Source organism: Limulus polyphemus, unplaced genomic scaffold (genome assembly GCF_000517525.1).
Source record: "Limulus polyphemus unplaced genomic scaffold, Limulus_polyphemus-2.1.2 Scaffold4910, whole genome shotgun sequence".
Lineage (NCBI taxonomy): Eukaryota > Metazoa > Arthropoda > Merostomata > Xiphosura > Limulidae > Limulus > Limulus polyphemus.
In genome coordinates, this window is record NW_013670520.1 from 15,714 (window position 1) to 37,042 (window position 21,329).

Here is a 21,329-nt window from a genome sequence, read left to right on the forward strand (position 1 = left end):
AAATTAGACTGTGTGTGAATTAGCCGTAACAGGCAATTTTTAAAGTGAGTTTTACAGCTTGTATTGTAATAACAGAGATACCGTACATCCCCTTGGCCGTACAGCAGCATCTAGTGTACCTAAAACCCGTGGCCAGATTTTAACGAAACTTGTTTTATTCTGTTTCTATTCTCATTTAATTACAAATATGGCGCTATTGTGTGCCATTTTTGCTGTATTTAATTACAGACAAGCCCACAAGCAAACAGTCTCAGAGTTTTAGTAGTATATAGATATATAAAATAAGAAATAAAGTAGGCTTAAATCTCATTGACAGTTGACAGCAAAAAAACATGGACCTAGGTAAGTACTATATTTTTTGATTTTCATGTGTATTCTTTGTTATTGAAAAGTAATTAAAATGTAATAAATATGAAACTTATTAGGTTACATTAGGTAAGATAAAGAAAATAAAACATACCTCATGAGCTACATGTTTGCCGATTGATTTATAACTTTTATGGTGGTGGGATTATTAGTTAGACTCAGTTCAAGAGGCAAGAAAACACAAAATTTAAATACAAACGGATCTATACTGTTCCAAGCTTTGAGCTGTTTAGGATAAATAACTGTAGTTTCCTGTTACAATTTGCTGTCATTCTAGAAAGAAAAAAAATGTAACTTAGGTTTATTTCATATTTTTTTATGATGGTCACAAGGTCGAACAAATTGATCAAATGCATGTAGAATTAGGCTAGAGAAAATAACAGATAAAATATGAAGATTTACTGAAAAAAGAATGTTTGAAATTTATTTAGGAGATGTTAGAGATTACACAAATGAAATTGGACAATTTTAAGATGAAGAGAGGTATTTTTAATCTTAACATGAAGATCACTTTGCACTGAGAGCAGTCAACACTTCATTAAAAATTTTGATTTTTTTTTGTCTACACAAGACTTGAAATGTTTACTGAAAGCTTGCAAAATTTCATGAAGATAGACAAAACATTAAAAGTTATAGTATGGAAACTCTAAAGGTCAATTTTTGGGTCATAAATTCAGACAAATCGACCAAACTCATAGCGAGAGGATTAAGTGAATTGTAGAAAAATGAAAAATTTATAAGGATTTCATAAGAAAACATCTTTTATGTTAATTTGAAATAGTAGTGATAGAAATGCTTTTGATATCACTTTGGGATAAGATGTGTTTCCTAGGTATTTTTAAGGTTTGATTGCTATTAAATTATGTTATTCAATATGCTCTCAGATTATGATACAAATACATTTGTTACATTTATGTACAATTTAGGATGGAAGGTAGAGCTATTCACCTGGTGGATCCCCAACAGCAAATTCCCCAATGCATCTTTGGATTTCTGATGCACTGTGGAGGTTTGTTGGATAAATGTTTCTGGTTTTTTCAAGAGGCAACACACTTCCTCCTCCAGCTGTGTTGGCAGCTCTCTTCAATTCAGCAGACAGCCTTCCTTGTAATTACATTAAGCCCAGGCCTCTATCTACCTTGCCACCTTTTCTTGACATTGGCATTTACTGCTGGAACAAGAGTTGCTTTTTTACCTTGATCAGAGACTTTGTTGAGAATGCTACCATTTCGTTTTTTGTTTTTGTAGTTATGGTTGGCACCAAGATGCTCATGGAGGAAATTGCCATTGGGGTATTTGTCCTTGAGGTGGTGGATAAATGAGCTGGATCCATGGAATGATCTTCCCCTTTGATAGATTTTATATTATGCTAATGTTCCAGGAAGGTTTTGCTAAGATGAGTGATGTGGTGGTCCTGATGCTCCATCTTGTCCATGGACATTTTGAATTTATTCTATTCCTTCACACCAAGAGGGGAGCTAGATCCAGCATGGACTGGGCTTCCTGATACACTAGAACCATGATTCCTGGCTCTGTGAACTCTGTGGTTGGGACCACTGGTGGTTAGTTGGAGGGGAAGATTTTCAAATGTTTTGAAGTTTGGAAGGTTAACCTCACAGTCACTGCCTCCATAGCTTTCATATATAATGCATTGTTGAGCAGTGCATCTATGTCCATAGACTCCAATGACATGAAAGCAAGGCCAGCCCTATGTGTGGTAGGTAAAACTAGAAACTCTGAAACATCAGATAGAAATGGTTCACCATTAGCTTCCTCTGCATGCAGGTACAGAGAGCAAGTTAAGTTTGTGAAAGTAAAAGTGAAATTAGACTGTGTGTGAATTAGCCGTAACAGGCAATTTTTAAAGTGAGTTTTACAGCTTGTATTGTAATAACAGAGATACAGAAGAAATAATTTGTCTTGTCATTTGAGTTCTAAAGTAACTGAACCAGCTTATGTGGACTTTTGACAAAAAGGAGACAATTATTTAAAGCTCTGGATACAACTGTGGTAACCAACAGTTATAGTGGTGATTTTAAAGTGAATGTTACAGCCTTGTATTATAACAAGAGAGTAGAGGAGAATAATTTGTCTTGTCAAAGGGTGTTCTAAAGTAATTGAACCCACCTGTGTGGACTTTGACGAAACAGAAAGAATTATTTAAAGCTCCGGATACAACTGTGATAATCAATAGTGTTATGAATTTTTTTTTCTACATACATTTCACTTGTTTCGAATATATTATTTTAAAACAAGTGGATTGTGTGTTGTCCATTTATTGTTGAAATTTATCATGAATTAGCCACAGAAACCTACTGTAAATAAATATGGCTCTATAAAACCTGATAAAAGATTTCCATCTGGTCATTTTCTTAGTGATTGATTCACTATGTGTTGGAGAACACTAACAAGAGAACTATGAAATTTCATATATGTTTGCTACACCTTACATATATAACTTCACAACTGTATATTCATAAGCACAAGTTTTCAATTTCCACACAGTCACATACAGTAACTGAGTAATGCTACTCTCATAAATTACACATCAGTAGTTAACCCCTGCTAGTGATGAAACTTGCTGTGCTTTACAAGTCTCGCAGAAGAAGAAATAATTACTAGCAGAACTTAGCTGAACTAGACTGTTCAACTAAAGTTCTTGATGGCAGATTTAATATTTGTTCTGTTATTACCTGATATATCAGTACTTAATCTGATCAAATTTGCCTAAATACAATTATCTATATTTAAAGTGCCTTTACTGTTCTGAACGGTCAACAACAACAGACTTTCGGTTCACTGAATCACCTTATAAAGGTCAATGCACTCATGTTAGTTGACTTCAAATAAAATTAAATATAGTTAACCTCAGTGAAGTAATAGGTACTCCATCGAAAAGGCACAAAATTCACCATCTGTATCAGTAAACAAAAAAAGTTCCTCACTACATATGAAGGAGTGATACACAGTTAAGTGTACATGTGACAGTTTCCTCAAGAATCCCTCCACATGTTTCAAAAGAACCACCACTTTTTGGATAAGAGAAAATAATTCTCATGGAAAGTTGGAAAGCCACTTTGGAAGAAAATCAATCAATGACTTGGAAAACAAAGATTACAAAACCCTTTCCATCTTAGCTTTCTCGATCAAAGACTGTTCTAGCTGTTATAATCAAATGGTAGCCATTCAATACCCCATACTTCACAGTGGTTCAGAAAGCAAGGAATACCATATCCTTTAAGTTACAAAATCTGTTCAAATATTTTGTTGGACCACTATTCAAGAGTTTGGAGAGCAAGGCTGCCACACTTTGTCATTAATAACTCAATCAAGTGATTATCCTTGCTAGCTTGTCACCTCAGTCAAACAGTAAAGTCAGCATCTTGGCCAACCATTGTAGCTGTGAATTTGCCCCTCCTCACTTGATTGAATTAAGCTAAGGGCCATGTAGATTCAGCATCAGACAGCAATGCCTGTCTCAAATCTGCTCAGTCCAGACAGTTGCCTGTCTGAAATGTTCCAAGGCATGGCCCAGCCCTTCACTGGAATACCTTTCACACATTGAGGGAGAGATCTTCACCTCTACCAATATTCACACATTGTCTCAACACAGATGCTAAATATCATTAATCACTTGTCAGGCAAAACAAGTAAGTGGATATAGCTTTAATATGCTATCTGTTTTGAACTGTGAATATATCACAAGTTGAATATGTTACACATTGTAAGCTATAGAGTAACAGTAAGAAAAAGGATAAGAAAGAAAAGGGCCCGGCATGGCCAGGTGGTTAGGGTGCTCGACTCGCAATCTGCGGGTCGCGGATTCGAATCCCCGTCACACCAAACATGCTCGCCATTTCAGCCGTGGGAGCGTTATAATGTGACGGTCAATCCCACTATTCGTTGGTAAAAGAGTAGCCCAAAAGTTGGTGGTGGGTGGGGATGACTAGCTGCCTTCCCTCTAGTCTTACACTGCTAAATTAGGGACAGCTAGCGCAGATAGCCCTCTTGTAGCTTTGCGCGAAATTCAAAAACAAACAAGAAAGAAAAGAGATATTTATTAACTTAATATTTCTCTAAAAATTTCAATTTCATTTTTCCATTATAATTAGAAATGGTATTTAGTAAAATCATAATTATAAAGAAACATAACAAACATGTTTTTCAATCAGCTAATATGAAAATTCTCATCAAAAGGAGAGTGATATAACAAAGAAATTTAACATTGCTAAGTCACACCTGTAATTGTACTTTTTATTCAATATTTCTGTTTTAATTTACAAACATTTCTATTTAAATTTTTTTCATTTCTAGGAGGGAAGGTTTGAAGAAGCATGCACTAAATTTACAAGTGCAATGCAGGTAGAAGGTTATAAGCCAGGTAAGGTTGTATGCTAATTCTTTATTATAAAAAGCCAGCTTGTGAAAGTTTGTGACTTGTGAAGTGGTGAAAAGTGGATGTGTACTAAAATTACATTTTAGTAACACTAATTAAATGCTATGTGTAAGTAAAAACTAGTCTAAAAGAATGCATGTTTGTAGTAATGAAGAAATTTTTTTATTTGTAATAATAATCTTCTGATTAAAGCAATATGCCTATTTAGATAAAAACTAAAAGATCAACTCCTTATTGGACATAGCTAATTCAAATTTGTTCAGAATATTTGTAATTTTGTTTTAAAAATAACTTTACCTCTGTGTGGTTTGTGTAACTTCACATTATAATAAGACTGATCATAACTTTTATCAGTCTTATTCTGATAATGCCACATAAATCAGTGATTTATAGATCACATTTCACCTGCATAAAATGTTATGTACCATAAGTACATTTATACTTACTAATGAAGGACAATTTTTTAGATTTGTCCTACAACATAGCTTTATGCCACTACAGCATGAAGCAGTTTGCTCCTGCTCTTAAGCATATTGCAGACATCATTGAAAGAGGAATCCGTGAACATCCAGGTTAGTAACCTTCTGAGCAATATACATTATGTGACATAAGTATTTTTAGTTTTTCAATTTGTGTGATATAAACGTTTATAATACTGCAAATGTATATTTTTTAGGATTTGTAGCTTTCAGAACTATTATTTGCATAAAACATTAAGAAGAAAATAACTGATTCACTGGCAAGGTATGTTATCTATGTATGACAATAGTTTTCAGATGAAACAAATTTACATATAAGCACAAAATAGTGGTTATGGTTGATCCTGGTTCTAGTAAAGTATGCATTTAATCAGTTTTACTGATATTTAAGATTTTTATTTTGATTGAATTAATACAAATGTCTTAATTTTCTGTTTCATTGTTTTGGGAGCAAAGTGCATCTTTGGGTAAACTTGTTCATTTTGGGTGAAAAATCTGTTTGTTTATATTTTTCAAAGGTATAGTTTGAGAACACACTTTGATTATTGTTAGTCACTTCAATATGTATGAATCCATTTGATTGTAAATTTTAGGTAAGTAATATTATTCACAATGAGATCAAGTTGGCTACAAAAGTTCATAAACTACAAGCTGTGTAATACTGGTGTGATAGGTTCAGAGATTGATTAATATTGGCATTGCTTCTGCATTATATTTTGTACAGTAGTAATACTATGTCATTGGTTTAGTTAGACTAGCTTGCTAATATATATGTGTGTGTGTGTGTGTGTGTCAATAATGAAATTAGTTACTAACTCTGAAATGTGACTACACAGTGCAAAAGAAAAAGCCAGTATTAGGTGATCTTCATCTATTACTGGCATCTTTTCCTTTAGCAAAAATATTCTGATTCTGAACTTTCATGGAAGCAATATAGAAATACAATACTTTATGCATCATACTCTAATTGTGACTATGATTTAAACCATCTGTCTTGAATATGAAGTCTATTAAATTTACTGGACTTCTTGACAACACCCTCTGTACATGCAAGTCTAACATCAGAAGGTTTTATTGGCTTACTTTAAATTGTGTTTGAAATTATTTTTTTTGCAATAAATGCTGTTGAAAAGCCACTTGTTAATGTGTTGTCTGCAACAGCTATTAGAGAATAATGCAAACCTTGTTTTAGGATTTTAAGTATTTGTAAGAGATTGACACATTGCAACCAGCTAATTATACTTGGTACAGCTAGGAAAGGAACATTTATTGATCAAATGGCATTCATGTCACTGACCAGTCAAAGCAAGTTTTCACAAGTTGTTGATGTAGTTTTGAAATACAGTTTAGGCAGACTGACAGTGGCCACAAAACAGTTTTAGAACTACAATAGGATTTTCATGAATTTCATATTTGAAAACAAACTTTTATGTGAAATGCCAGCATGTCACTAACTTTGCAAAAATTAGTTGTAATACACAGTTAGTTATTGATCATTAGCAGTCATTGTGGTGAGCGCTAGCTAAAACCTAGGTTTAGATATAATATTCAACAAATATTACTGCAACATTGGTTTTAGAAGTTTGGAGAATAATAACTCTACAGTGTTAGTTTCAAATAAAATTTTGATTGTCATAACTCAAATAACATTAACTTGCAGACTAAATTTGTTATAATGTTTGCTTGTTTGTTTTTCTTTGAATGAATTTAATAAAAACATTCACTTTAACATTGTTTTGAGTGTAAGGATTACTTTAAAATATTTTATGTAAGTGCTCTTAGTTGTAGATTTTATATATATATATTTTTTTTACTTCTTAGAATTAAGTGTTGGAATGACAACAGAAGGTATTGAAGTAAGAAGTGTTGGAAACACCATTACTCTTCATGAAACTGCTCTAATTGAGGCATTTAACCTAAAAGCTGCTATTGAATATCAGCTGAAAAATTGTGAGTTTTGTTATAATATCTATCTTTTGTACTAGAATACTTGTACTAAAATTTGTATGAATAAAACATTTTCGTTCTTTATTTTTTTTTGGTAACTATGTGACTTCTGTTGTTTACTGAATAAACATTTTTAATTATATTGAAACTCAGGTTGGAACCTAATTTGATGTTTGTGAAATCTTTTCAATGTTATTCATCTATTCTTAGTATAAAAGTAAATTGGATGCGATGTTCAACAATTATGTGTTTATGTAACTTTGTCAATTTAGTATGTACTTTTAGTTGTTAATAATGATAGACAGATTTAATATGTAACATCAATTATCTTAAATAGTAACAGTTACATTGGTCATATGTGATAAACATGGTAAAATGTAATAATTCTGCTTTGGTGCTAGCAATTTAAGCAAGCCCAACCTTGTCAGATGTAGTTGGATAAGGACTTAACCCCTTACCTACTGGGGCCATTTTGTCTTATTGTGAGGGTAAAATCACATTTGTGAATTGAAACAGTTATAGAGAACAACTTATATTTTGTTGGGTTTTATTTTATTTATGTAAATAGTAGCATAACATGCAATTATTTGTACAAAATTGTATTTAATGAAGTTTAAAGAGAAAGTTAATAAAAAAAAATCCAAAAATATGTTTGAGACTATAAATAAGTGCCCTGTAAGAAGAAAATGTGTTTCAACATTTAAAAAAAATTTTTTCTTGCACTTTAGCACTGGTCCTCCATCTATTATCGGTATCTAAACCTTTTTCTTGTCTGTTTTCTTTATAAAACAATGTCTGGGCATGTTAAACTTCAGTTATAAAACATTTAACCAATCCTAGTCAAAGGTGTCAATGAATGTGAAGGGTGCTTATTATAGTAACTGCCATTTTATATAGAGGTTGTATTTAGTATTGGTCAATAGTACTTTTTTTTATAAGCCTTAGAAAATTTGCTTCTGGAAAAATCTGCATGGGATGTATGCAACTTTTATTATTTTTCTGTAGTAGTATAAGTCATGCTGTATCATATATATATATATATTTATATTAATCATTATATTGAAAAACTAACTCAAAATAGATATATTTTTTAAGAAAGAAGTTGATCCATGAATGTTAAGGTTAAGATCTATCGAGTCACAAATGCATGGTCTTTACATGAATTAGGCTTAGCACTTTGAACTGAAAGAGTTTGTGATTTTTTTATATTCTTTTGCATTTAAATTAGTTGTTTTAAGTTAAAAAATTTAGTGTACTTTTATATTTAGTTCATAATAAGAATATGATTCAGTATTTAGAATGATAACTTGTGTGATTTGTACATACTATTACTAGTACCATTACCACATAAGAATTTTATATTTTTCCTTCTTACTATCTTTACTTTGTAGTAAGACCCACACTTCTGTTGTTGTTGCTTTAGAATTAAAACAGTCTAACTGATATATGAAAGTTTATTCTAATAATTTGCAAATGGTTTAAAACTCAATGTACAAGTGACAACAATAAACCCATACGTTGGTTGTGAAACAGACTAAACACATTCATCTCAATAATATAGGGGAAGCTATGACATTCTCACAGTTGGGGTCTCAGTACACTGAAGAGCTTAAGTTTCGAATTCAAATATAAATCTTGCCTATGATGAGAGGAATGTGACCAGGACTAATCTTTAAAGTGCTGTAAAGTAATTTTCTTTGTAATTTATGTTGTCTGTATCATTTGGTAATCTCTTGTAACAGGATGTATCATGTTACTAGGGTCAGGCGGTATTATTCAAACCACCTGTACTGTAAACTATTACATACATTCACTAGCAATGGCAATTAGTTTTGTTTGTATAGTGAAACAACATACAAGGATATATGTTGGAATAAACTTGTTTGAAAGTTCAAAGAAATAAGCTTTTTTTACTATAATATCTACAGTAATGTTCAAATGTGCCTGCGCTGGACTGAACGAGAGTGACCACTAACGGGCATGATAGTTTACGGCAAATGTACGAAGTTCATACTGCTAACCTCTCACTATTTATTTGGCACAATAACCAAAAGTATGGCTGCAATGAAACATAAACATAAACTTGAAAGAAAGATACATTTATGAAACAAAATTAATGTTTGTTATGTACATATGTAAACATGAAATCCTAGTTAAAATAAAAAAAGTACTTGTTTATTGTTTTGGTTTACTTAGAAATATTATTTTTGGGTCTTGTATATTACTTGAAACCATAAGAAGAGTACTTGATTATAAAAAAAATTAAAAATAGATAAAATTTGCATTTTATGGACAATAAAAAATGTTTTTAGAGATTTTAAAATAATGTACTAAAACATAAAAAGTAATAAGTTCAAATCTGGAACAAATATGAATATCGTAATCATTTCTTATAAATACCATTTCCTTATGTAATTTTCCAAGATATTAAAGATCATAATGCAAAAAAACTAAATTTATCAAAAGTAACAGGCTTTATGTTTCTTAAACTACGTGCATTTATGATAGTTCTTATGAAGTTTCAAACAATTTCATCCACTAATTTTATTGTTGGAAGAAAATACGGCAAGCCATGAATTGGCTATGTAGAAAGTTAGTAGCCGGTGGTTATCGGGTTAAAATACCATTGACAAGGAAGATACCCAACTAATGAACTAAGAAAGATAGTGGTCATAGAGGTTTTGGTTTGCCTGTTGTTCTTAACAAAGACTAGTTTTTATTACTTGTAATTTCACTGAAGATTTTTGGCAACTGTTTTGGTAGAAGTCATTATATAAATTAATATTTACTGTTCTGCTAAAAGTGACCAAAAGTTTGATATGTTTTATGTTCGAAGATGATGCAGCAAGAGAAGCTCTTACAGATATGCCACCTCGTTCTGAAGAAGAACTTGATGCTGTCACTCTCCACAATCAAGCACTAATGAACATGGAAACCCATCCCACTGAGGGGTTTGAGAAACTGCAATTCTTGATTCAGCAAAATCCTTTCCCTCCAGAAACTTTTGGAAATCTGCTTTTGCTGTACTGTAAATTTGAGGTAATATACATCTTGATACATGCTATTTTTGAATGAATTGATGTAAAACTTATAGTATGTATGGAAATATATTTTGTTATAAAAAATCAACAAGAATAAGTAATCAATCTAAAGTATTGCTACATTGGGTGTCTTGTTTAGTAAAATTAGAGCAGTAAAAGATAATAATATTTTAGTAATTCCAATTAATTTATTTTAATTGTAATTATTTTTGTAACCTAGCCAAGGTAACAGAGCATCTCCAACTAATATTTTTGTTATAAAACTGAACTGTTTGAATTGAATATTTGATTGTGTTTTTTCAGTGATAATTTTTTAATGTATTGCAGTACTATGACCTTGCAGCAGATGTTCTAGCTGAAAATGCTCACTTGACTTACAAATATTTGACTCCTGTAAGTAAATTGTTTTGACTAAACACAGTTTGTACATTGTACAAAGTGAGTGAGGAAGAAGCAGTAAATGTACTCACGTTTTGTAAGAAGAAAACATATTGTCTTAAGTTTTTATGTATAGTCAACCGCAGTATTAAGAAAAATGCAAATGACTGTTCATAATAAGTCAGGTTTTTATACCCTTACCCACAATATTGAGACATTATTGTTGCTTAGTCACACACACACACACACACACACACACACACAACAAACAAAGAAAAAACGTACCTGAAATAGAATATATTAATAATGTTGGATCTTTTACAAATATACACAAAAGTTAATGCCTCTAACTTAGTTTTAAAGCATTGTATCATGAAAAACTAGTTTTCTAATATTAAAAATGTAATAATCCTTAACAAGAAGTGATGGTGACTGTCATTAAATATTATTAGGCTACCAAGCATATCAGTTGGGTTTGAATACAACCTGAAATATGTGCACAGCTGTAAAAAAAATGTTTGTGCATTAACAAGAATAAAAGTGCAGTGCAAGCCAGTTGGTATCACCTAACTTTTTTGAATATTTTATCAATGATGTATAATTTTTTCTATTCATTTTTTTTTCATATTTTTTCTATTTGATTGAGTTTATAACCCCAAAGTGATCATGAAAGTTTCCACTCTATAACTTTTAATGTTTTATCTATCTTCATGAAATTTGGCAAGCTTTCAGTAAATATTACAGATCTTTTGTGTACAAAAAGTCAGATTTTTTAATTAAGTATTTCTACTACAAATTTGTCTGTGAATATATGGAGCCTGAGTGCAAAATGATTTTCATGTTAAGATTGAATATACTTTTTATTTGAAACTTATCAAATTTGATTTGCATAATCTCGAAAACCTCCTAAATAAATATCACATTTTTTTTCATTAAAACTTTATATTTTATCTGTTATTTTCTCTACCATAACTATGCCTATTTGATTAATTTGACAGACCTTGTAGCCATCATAACAAATTTTGAAATGAATATAAATTACCCATTATTTCTTTTTAGAATGACTGCAAATTGTAACATTAAACTACAATTGTTTATCTTAAATAACTTAAGGCTTGTAACAGTCTGAATCTGTTTATACTTATCTTTATTGCCCTTTAACTTGTGTCTAACTAATATTCCCACCACACATGTTATAAATCACTCAGTGAACTTGTTGCTCACATTACCATATCAAGTTACATAACACGCATACTGCTTGTGGGGAGACTATGTGAAGAATTTTTATTATTATACTTTTTCATTATTTTACCTAATCTAACCTTGTAAGTTTTAATTTTTACATTTTAGTTACTTTATAATAATTAATAATAAATATAGAAGGCACATGAAAAAAAAAAATGTGGTACTTACCTGGGCCTCTTGTTTTTTTGCTGTCGACTGTTAATGAAACTTGAGCCTACTTTTTTATACTAATGGTACTACTACTACTACATTAATTTTTTATTTAATTAAATAATGCACCTAAAAACACAATAATATTATGCACAAATTTATCTGTCTTTTTAACTATGTTATAAGAGCCTTTAAAAATTCAGCTAAGTTTATCAAGGTGAATACTGTGAGACAAAGTTTCAAACTAAAGAGTATGTAGACAATACTATTTGCAGAAAACAACATAATGTAATATGTAACTTGATAGATAAAAAAATTTTGGCTTTCTGTTGGTTATAAATAATGTAGTATAAAACATCAGAGAGAACTACTGTCAACTTGTGAACGAGAAAATGTGACAGGTGGGCGTGGCAGATGGGTCTGATTTTCTAGTTTATGTCTCCATAAACAAATAAAAGTGAGGGCTATAAAAATTGTGCTTTGCCTTTGGAATATCAATACTTCTCAGAGGGATGGTAAATATATTAGGGAATAGAACAAATGTCACAATTCTCATACTAGGGAAGATTGAGGATTTTAAACATTTCCTCATAAAATTAAGAACTTAAAACGTATATAATATTAAAATTTGATTTATTAACTATGTATTGATGCCAAGTGTATTTGTATCCAATGATAATAAAGTAGTTTAATTATATTTTGAATGTAATTTTCTAAAAAGTTGTGATATGTGCTTTTCGATCTACCTGTAGTGAGAGGGTTAAGTTTCATGCTTTGATGCTTCATATTTATTACTGTTTACACATTCACTTCCAACTCAAGCATAAAATTATCATGAGTAAATAGTTTTCTTTGAATAGTATGTGCTCTATGAAATGTTTAACTATATAATCAGAAATATTAAATAATTGAACTTTCTATTATTTGTGTTATTAACCACTTCAGAGAATCATTAATGTGCAACACTTCATCTGCAATTTTTCTTTATGCTTCTGTATAGTACTTTAGTGTGTTTTAAGGAAGAGTTAATAACATAACAGATCTATCAGGGGATTGCTGTATTCCAAATATAGAATATGTTGATAAGAGCTTATTTTATCCATTATTTGATGTGGTGTTTCTCATGAATGTTAGTCACCACTGGATTTTTGTTTTGTTATAAACTTAATGAGATGATGACCTTATTGCATAAATTAATGAGAAAAGGAATAAGGAATTGATAAAACAAAATTTACAAGATATTTTTAACCAGATATTTCCAACATTATTTGAAATTAAGACTTCATTATGCACTTTATTTTTATTTTAAGATTACCTTAATATTATTAATTAATTAATTAGTTAGAAAATGTGTTAAAGTAATAATTTTATGAATATTGGCTTTGGGATATGAAAAATAGTAAGCCAGAAAAAGTGATTTTAAATCCTTAGAAAGTTCTTGAAGTGTGTTCTACTAAATATATATAAAATCTAATATTCTGTTGTCTTTAGGTAGAAGGTAATCTTTTGCAATCTTTTTAAGGAAAATTACACAATTGTTTACAAAATAAGTTTAACCTGTCAGTTTTTCCATAGAAGAGTAAATAAATATCTAGAAATTAAAATAATAATCTAGAAAAAAGTAAAAGGCAGAGAACACATTTTTTCAATCAATTTAGAAACAAACTGAGTGTAAAAAAAAATCAAATAATTGAACCAAAGATCACTGATTGGGTCCAAATCTCGTTGGCTATCTAAACATATTTTTTAAAACTATTTTATACCAAATTGCTTGTGGACCCATTTTGTTTTTTTTATTGGGGTCTTAGTAACATAATAGTCACACAAAGAAGATTTGAAGAAATATACCATTAATATTGGAATTGATCCTTTCTGGACTGGTGGAGGTGTCATTGATGTTCCTTTATCACAGTAGAAATACTTGATCAAATTTCATGAAGGGCAAATGAAGTCTAATAACGAAAATGAAGACTGTTGATAAAACACAAAACATTTTATTTACTAGGTTCGAACATTTTGGAATACATTTGTTCCATCTTTAGCTAAATCTGTAAATCATGTTATGAAGATGATTATTAACTAAAACCATAATATCATAATCATTAGTTTATTTAGTTTTTAAGAGAAGGAGTAAATGGAAGGATAAAACAAAAAATTTAAACTCATCTGTTGTGCAATATATTTATAATCCATTGTATTTTGTTTTATCCTTCTGGTAACTATAGTAGGTCACTAGCCTAGGGTTAATCACACAAACATTTTACTAATAAAACTATATATACAAAACACTATTTTTTGAAGATCCATATATCTATAGAGCAATTAAAATGTTCAAAATCTAAATATTTTAAACACTTACCAAACAATATTTAATAAACAACTGAGTTAAGTATTTTAATTGTAACATCCACATATTCAGATAAAATACTTTAGATTGGTAAATATCACAAAACAAATGGAGCAGTACACTGATGTTGATCTTCAGAGAAATAAGTCATTTGATTGGCTGTTAAGTTAATTCATTTTCTGTTTTTGAAAATAAACAGTTTGAGCATACTGAGTTCAAGAGCATATCAAAAAGTCAAAAATAAAACATATTCTGTATTAAGCCACTACCCCCATTGGACTAGTGTGTAACATTTGTTAGTTGTTCTGTGTTATCAGGCTAGCATTAAAGTCAAGTCCCAGTGTGCTGAGAAAAGAATACTGAACAATGTTGTATTTGCATGTCACAGAAACCCAGTTTACTGTTTATTTTAATAATGATGCCCATCTTTATAAAACACCTGGTTTACAGAGATTCACATGTTAAAAATACCTGATTGTAAAAATATTTATTTAACACATGGTTCAATTGACCCTCTTTTGTGGTAGAATGTTTTTCGTAAAATTTAGTTAGCCTCTATTATGCCTGAGTTTGCTTTGTGATCAAATTAAAAGTAATAGAAAAATTAATATAACTTTTTTTTTTAACTATAGTCAGGGTCACCTACATAAAAAGTAAAAAAAAGAAGAGTTATATTTAAATACCAGCATGGTTTTGTTGTGAAACTTTCATTTACTTTAGAAAAAAACACTACTTTGTAATAATGTTGTTAATGATAGTTATTGCTGAATGGAAGGGCCGAATTACTTCACAGAAAATATAAAACTAACTATAATTCAATTTCATGATCCTTACTTTATAAAAAAGTTTAAGCATCATATAATTAGACTGTCTTATAGAGTTCATAAATTGCATCTGACTGTAGCAGCTTTTGTATTCAGTTTCATGAGGAGGCAGAACCATCTAATCAGCAGATGTACAGAACTAGTTTACATATGATTGACAGATACTGCACCAGTATTTTTACCACAAATAAGATTGACAAACACCAAAAATATATATGCCTTCCACTTTCATACCATCTCAATACTGACGACATCATCTTAAAATTTCAGAAATGTTAGCAGCACAAAAATGTTTTTCTAAGCTTTGCTTGGAAGATTCGTTTAAAACAAGTGGCCACCAGCTGAATCCTTAAGAAATATTGTCACACACTTTACCAAAAATGGGTGCATTTGTAAGTGTTTTAGTGTTTCATATTTCATTTGCATAATTTAAAAGGATATCAAAAGTTTTTTAATACATTACAGCATGGTGTAATGTATTGAGAAATGAAACAAAAAAATTTCTTATTTTTTTATTAAATTGGCATTTTAATTTTCTTTATTATTGTTAGATAATAACTTCAGGATCAAACTATGCACTATTAATGAAAAAATGAAAATTAATCTTAAACTGTTACTAACCATCCTGTTTCTCTTTTCTTGTTTTCCTAGTACCTGTATGATTTTTTGGATGCACTGATAACCCAGCAGACCTCTCCTGAGGAAGCATACCGGAAGTTTGATGAGATGGCAGCTCGCCACACAGAGTCTCTCAGGAAGTTAACCAAACTTGTACAAGAGGCTCGTCAAAACAATGAAGATGAACAAGTCAAGAAGGCAGTTAACGATTTTGAAGAAGCTCTAGAGAAGTATACATTTTGTTAAAACTGACAGTTAAATAATCTGATAACTTGAGAGCTGAAGAAGATAAATCTTTCTCAGCTCCTGATAAAAAAATTACCTTCCAAAAGGTACTTGAGTATCAGGTGTTTGTGTGATTCATCTGCTGTTTTTATTCTGTGTTTCCTAAGTTTCAATAAATATTCTTAAGAGTTATTTTCATTTATAAACAAACATAATGTTAGTCTTTGAGAAACTTTTCTTTTTATCATTTAAAAAAAATAAAATATTGTAAGAACAATGTCATTGATTAGATGAAATGAAACTAAGGTTTTTTTGCTACTGATATTAAATTCTATTAACCCTTGTGCTTATGTAATTTGTAGCAATCGAGTCACGAATTTCACTGGTGCAACAATACCTATGGTAACTCTGAAATTTCTTAATGTATCCTTTCAAAAACTGGTAAGATTTTGTTAAAGATCAAAAGTATCTTGTACACAAAGAATGATATTATTATAATTAAGTGTTTTTCTATTGTAGTTACTTGTATTCAAACTATTAACAAATCGAATGCAAGGTGATTTTAATTTAAGTGTAAAAATACTTTTCTTTGTCTTATAGTTTCATATTTCATTTGCATAATATCTAGAACTTCCTAAAAGGATATCAAAAGTTTTTTTTTAGGTAAATGTTTATATTTTATTTTTATTTTTTTTTACCGTATCACTAACTCTGGCTATTATCAGCAAAGTTTCATGCAATGAAATCATTAAAATTAGGAAACAGAAAAAAAAACATACCTTTTTAATTTTTTGTAGAATATCTTTAAAGATTTTTCCTTTTGTTAAATTTGTAATTTCAGATATTTTCGTTTTCACATATATATAGTTAATTTTCAATATTTTATTTTCCTTTCTTGTCCTTTACCACTTATTATTTATCTAGACAGAAGTCAACAGTGCCCTAAAGGCATATTACAGTTTTTTTTGGGAGACATGTGCAACCCTTCAGCAAATTTTTTAATGTAACACAGTGACTTGCATAGAAAAGCATTTAAAGGGACTCCCATTGTGAAAGGGTTAATAGTTTACATGTGAAACCTGTTATTCATTTAACTCCTCTTTAAAGAATAGATTAAAATTGTTTTTATCTCCTTGAAACTATCCAAGTATGAGACATAAATGGAATACTGAAAATGATGTTTAACTAAAAAGGTAAAATTGAAAACTTTTGTAAAAAGATGTTTCATAAACTGGGTGTAGCTTTTTTCAGTATTTTAATGTGGTTTTGATCTAGTTTCAAAGAAACTATTGTATAATGACATTGTGGTTCTTATAAGGACAGAAGTTTCACATTTCCTGTGTTTTTGATGAAAGTAAAATGCATAAGGTAATTTTTTAGGGTCTTATTACTTGCAAAGGCATGATATAAGGCTTTTATTTGAATATTTTTCATTTAATTTGAAAATATTAATTTACAATCATTACTAAAGAAAGGAATGGCTTGAGTTTTTTGTTTTTTTACTAGGTATATACCAGTACTAATGGCCCAAGCCAAAGTTTACTGGGACATGGAGAACTACCCCCAAGTGGAGAAAATCTTTCGAAAGTCAGTAGAGTTTTGTAATGAACATGATACTTGGAAACTTAACGTTGCTCATGTCTTATTTATGCAGGAAAACAAGTTTAAAGAAGCAACAGGTTTCTATGAACCAATTGTTAAAAAGCATTATGATCATGTAAGTAACCACAGGATATGATGTTTGTAAGCTAGACTAGATTATAGGTTTTACAGATTTAACATCATTTGTAGAATATTGTAAAGGGAAAGTTTTCACTGTTAAGAAAACTCATAGTTAATGCTATACATGCAATAAAGATGAATACACAGAATGAGATGGTTTTGAAGCAGGAAAGCTTTTACTTAGTATAGATGTGTTTCAAACTTAAAGGTTAATATATAAAAGGAAAATATTAGCTAGCTTAGAAGTATGAAGAAGCCTAGATCTATGGCACTTCAAATTGTATACTCAGGATATGTTGGTTGCCCACGCAAGTTCTTTCACCAAATTTCATTGAAGTTTATTCAGCAAGTACCTCACAAGAACTTGTAACTCCGGACAGACTACCCTGCTTCATGCATTTATTGGTGTCCTATTTTTAATAGTGATTGTGCCAAATGTATGCTTTGTAGTATGTTTGAAGTTGTGTAATTGGTACTTGTGAGTAAACAAAACTGAATGATGCTTATAGTTTTTTAAATAAAAAACTAGTGTTTAGGAGTTCTGCATATATTAATAATTTAAAGAATTTTTAGTGGATACATAAAAAAGCTCAGAGCATGAAAGGTTTGTCTCAGATGTATGATATTGTTAGCCATTATAATTAATCAACTTTGGGTACTGTAGAACTATAGAGTTAGTGTAAGTGAACTTCAGAGTAAGTATTAGCTGCTATATGCAATATGTACATAGTGAATTGATACTTTTAACAACAGAATAGTTACCTGACAAATCTCGATTTAGCCAGATAAGTGTTAAAAATGGTCACAGGATATTCTAGCTGACTTGTCACTTGGTAATACACTGTAGCTTTAATTGCATTTAAGCAGGCATAAATGTTTTCCTATGGTTTTTAGGTTGGCAAGTAAATTCTTAAAACCTTTCTTTTGTTTCAATTGTTTGTAAGCATTGTTATACACATATATTTGTTACATTGTCATGCCATGCGAACTTTGATTTAGAATGTTTTCGTTTACAGATTTACTGTTCAGTTAGTGATACCTGAAGAAGGGCATTGCCTGAAACGTTGTATACACAATTATATATATTAACTCCTTAGTGGTTTGACCTATAATGTACTTCTTTTTAAGTAAATTCTTAAAGCTAAGTGGGTGTAAGGTTGCTGTCTCTTTGTTTGTTTTCATGTCTTTGTATATTTACTGTGAAACTGAAATTAGCATCTTGAATGATTTGCAGTCTAGTATATGTAATTATTTTATTAATTTTTCCTAAATCCTGTTGTGAGTGTAGAACTGTTGTGAATATTGATATATTTTTACTGTAGTGATAAAATTTCCATTATTACATGTCATTAACTGATATTACAAAATGTTATATGTTATATGATATATGTTTCAAAATATATGGATTTCCATTATGAAAAGTACCAAATTTAAGATAGTTCTATTATACAAAATGAATTTCTAGTTACAAACTGAATAAGTCATTTTGTAACAGAAACTTGTGTATTTAGATTAAAATGCATGCATTAGTACTTTTATTGCTTTGTTTTTGAGGCACTGGTTGTACTCATTCACCTTCATGTACTTAATTTTGATTGCCTTCAGTTAACTGTCTATAACAGGAATAACTGTATTTTCAACCCATTTGTCATAAAAATATATTTTATACTAACGGTTATGTATGTGGTCTGTTTAATAAATTATTAATACAATGATCAGTAGAATACGAACTAAGACTTAACAAATCTGTAAACTGTTCTGGAGTGATCAGATTTTAAAAAGGGGTAATCAAACTCCCGGAACTGCAGCAGGAGTGTGAAATTTCAATTGCCTGCCTTTTTCTTATATGAAGCTGTATATTTTCACTCAAAGAATATCAATACCTTTTTACCAGTATCAGTATGACTTTTTTTTTTATCTTCCCTTAATTATTTAATCATTTTATTAATTAACTTCCAGGAAAAGTAATTTATTTTCTGAAACTGTTATAAATATTTGAGAAAAATAAACTTGCTTGGAAGTCGCTTAAGATATGCTTCCTTACAAGTTATTCAAATAAGAAAAAAAAATCTTGTGTGGTCCTCAAGTATGCTCATTTTTAACTTTTATCCAATATTTTTAGTAGTGAAAACTAGTTACATATATGTGTTTAAGAAAAAGAATGTTGTTTCTAGCAGGCTCTTTCATCTGTATAGAGAATAATTATTTGTAAAGTAAGTCAGATTATTATTCTTTTAAAGCAGGAAAAGTAACTTTTTTTTTTCATATTTTCTGTGACCTTCCATAAGTATAATACTGTTTTAAGTTAATCAAAGGCATTGTTCTATAGAGTACTAATAAGTCACTTTTCTTTTGCAGATTTTGAATGTCAGTGCTATTGTGCTTGCAAACTTATGTGTCTCCTACATCATGACTAGTCAGAATGAAGAGGTTTGTACTTTTTTGTTACGGAATCCTTAAAATACTGTAAGAGATCATTATTGATTTGATATGCAAACTGTTAAAAATTGCTTCTGATTTTAACTTTAGGCTGAAGAGTTAATGAGAAAGATTGAAAAAGAGGAAGAACAATTAGCTTATGAAGATTCTAACAAGAAAATATTTCACCTATGTATCGTAAACTTGGTCATAGGGTAAGCAGTAATTTTAATCTTCTTTTTATGTTTATAACTATAATAATGGAGTCTAAATCCTTTTAGGCTGGTATGTGCTGTCAAGTATCATAATAAAAAATGCTATTAAGTTTTAACACTTCATTCCTGCTTTAAGAAGCATTTCATGAGTTAAATAAATTTTATGGTTAAGTCTACTTAATATACTTTGGCACTGAGCAGAAGGTCTGCATATGATTTGTAATGAAATATTGTTAAAATTTTATTAATGCATTATTTTTGCAAGAAACTATTGTTTGAGTAGTCAAATGAAATTTTGTGTTAGAAATATTAGTGATCAAAATATGTTTTTCACATTTTTCATTTTTCTGATCAACTATATCTTTAATTTGATGTAATATCCCCTGTTGCACATTATAAGGTATTTAATTACCACTGTATTGTAGTTATTATGCATGATCTAGCTTGCTTGAGGAGTTGAATTAATATATTCACTTGCAACTATAAGAAGGAATTAAATATTTTGATACAGCTTGTAGGAAGAAGTAGGAAGTTAACTTATATTTCAAACGTAATTACATGGAAACTCCTTGAACAAATCTTCTATGGTTAGTAGAGTTACAAAAATTTTGTGTAGGTTTGTAGTAATAAAAACATAATTACTTATGTTTATTTGCATTTCAGCGATACCTGTTATCTCTTTCAGCATTTGCTTGGTCCCTCAGACTGACCTCGTATCCATTTTGTGCTTGTTATAGTTTTCATTTTATAACTTTTAAATTATTAAGCAAATGTTAATGAAATGTGGCAGATTATCAGTAAACATTACAATGCTCTCATATACAAAATATGAATGTTTTTGATTAAGTCTTAGGGTTTACAAAGTAATGTTTTTCTCGTGTCTTTTTTTTTTCTTTTCGCATGTTGCCTATCTATCATGGAAAGTAATATTCATTTTAAGATTAAAAATACTTTTATG

General features: G+C 30.0%; 1 protein-coding gene across 2 annotated transcripts in view; it reads left to right on the forward strand.

Annotated features, from left to right (window-relative positions):
* Positions 1 to 21,329, forward strand: part of LOC106471861 (tetratricopeptide repeat protein 30A-like) — a 45,255-nt gene that overhangs the window by 14,460 nt on the left and 9,466 nt on the right. For both annotated transcript variants that reach the window (XM_013932485.2, XM_022400475.1), the window contains 9 exons: positions 4,681 to 4,747; positions 5,230 to 5,334; positions 7,063 to 7,191; positions 10,025 to 10,227; positions 10,557 to 10,622; positions 15,825 to 16,021; positions 17,523 to 17,733; positions 20,097 to 20,168; positions 20,268 to 20,371. In XM_013932485.2, coding sequence (XP_013787939.1) covers positions 4,681 to 4,747; positions 5,230 to 5,334; positions 7,063 to 7,191; positions 10,025 to 10,227; positions 10,557 to 10,622; positions 15,825 to 16,021; positions 17,523 to 17,733; positions 20,097 to 20,168; positions 20,268 to 20,371 — 1,154 coding nt within the window. The remainder of the gene's footprint in view (positions 1 to 4,680; positions 4,748 to 5,229; positions 5,335 to 7,062; positions 7,192 to 10,024; positions 10,228 to 10,556; positions 10,623 to 15,824; positions 16,022 to 17,522; positions 17,734 to 20,096; positions 20,169 to 20,267; positions 20,372 to 21,329) is intronic.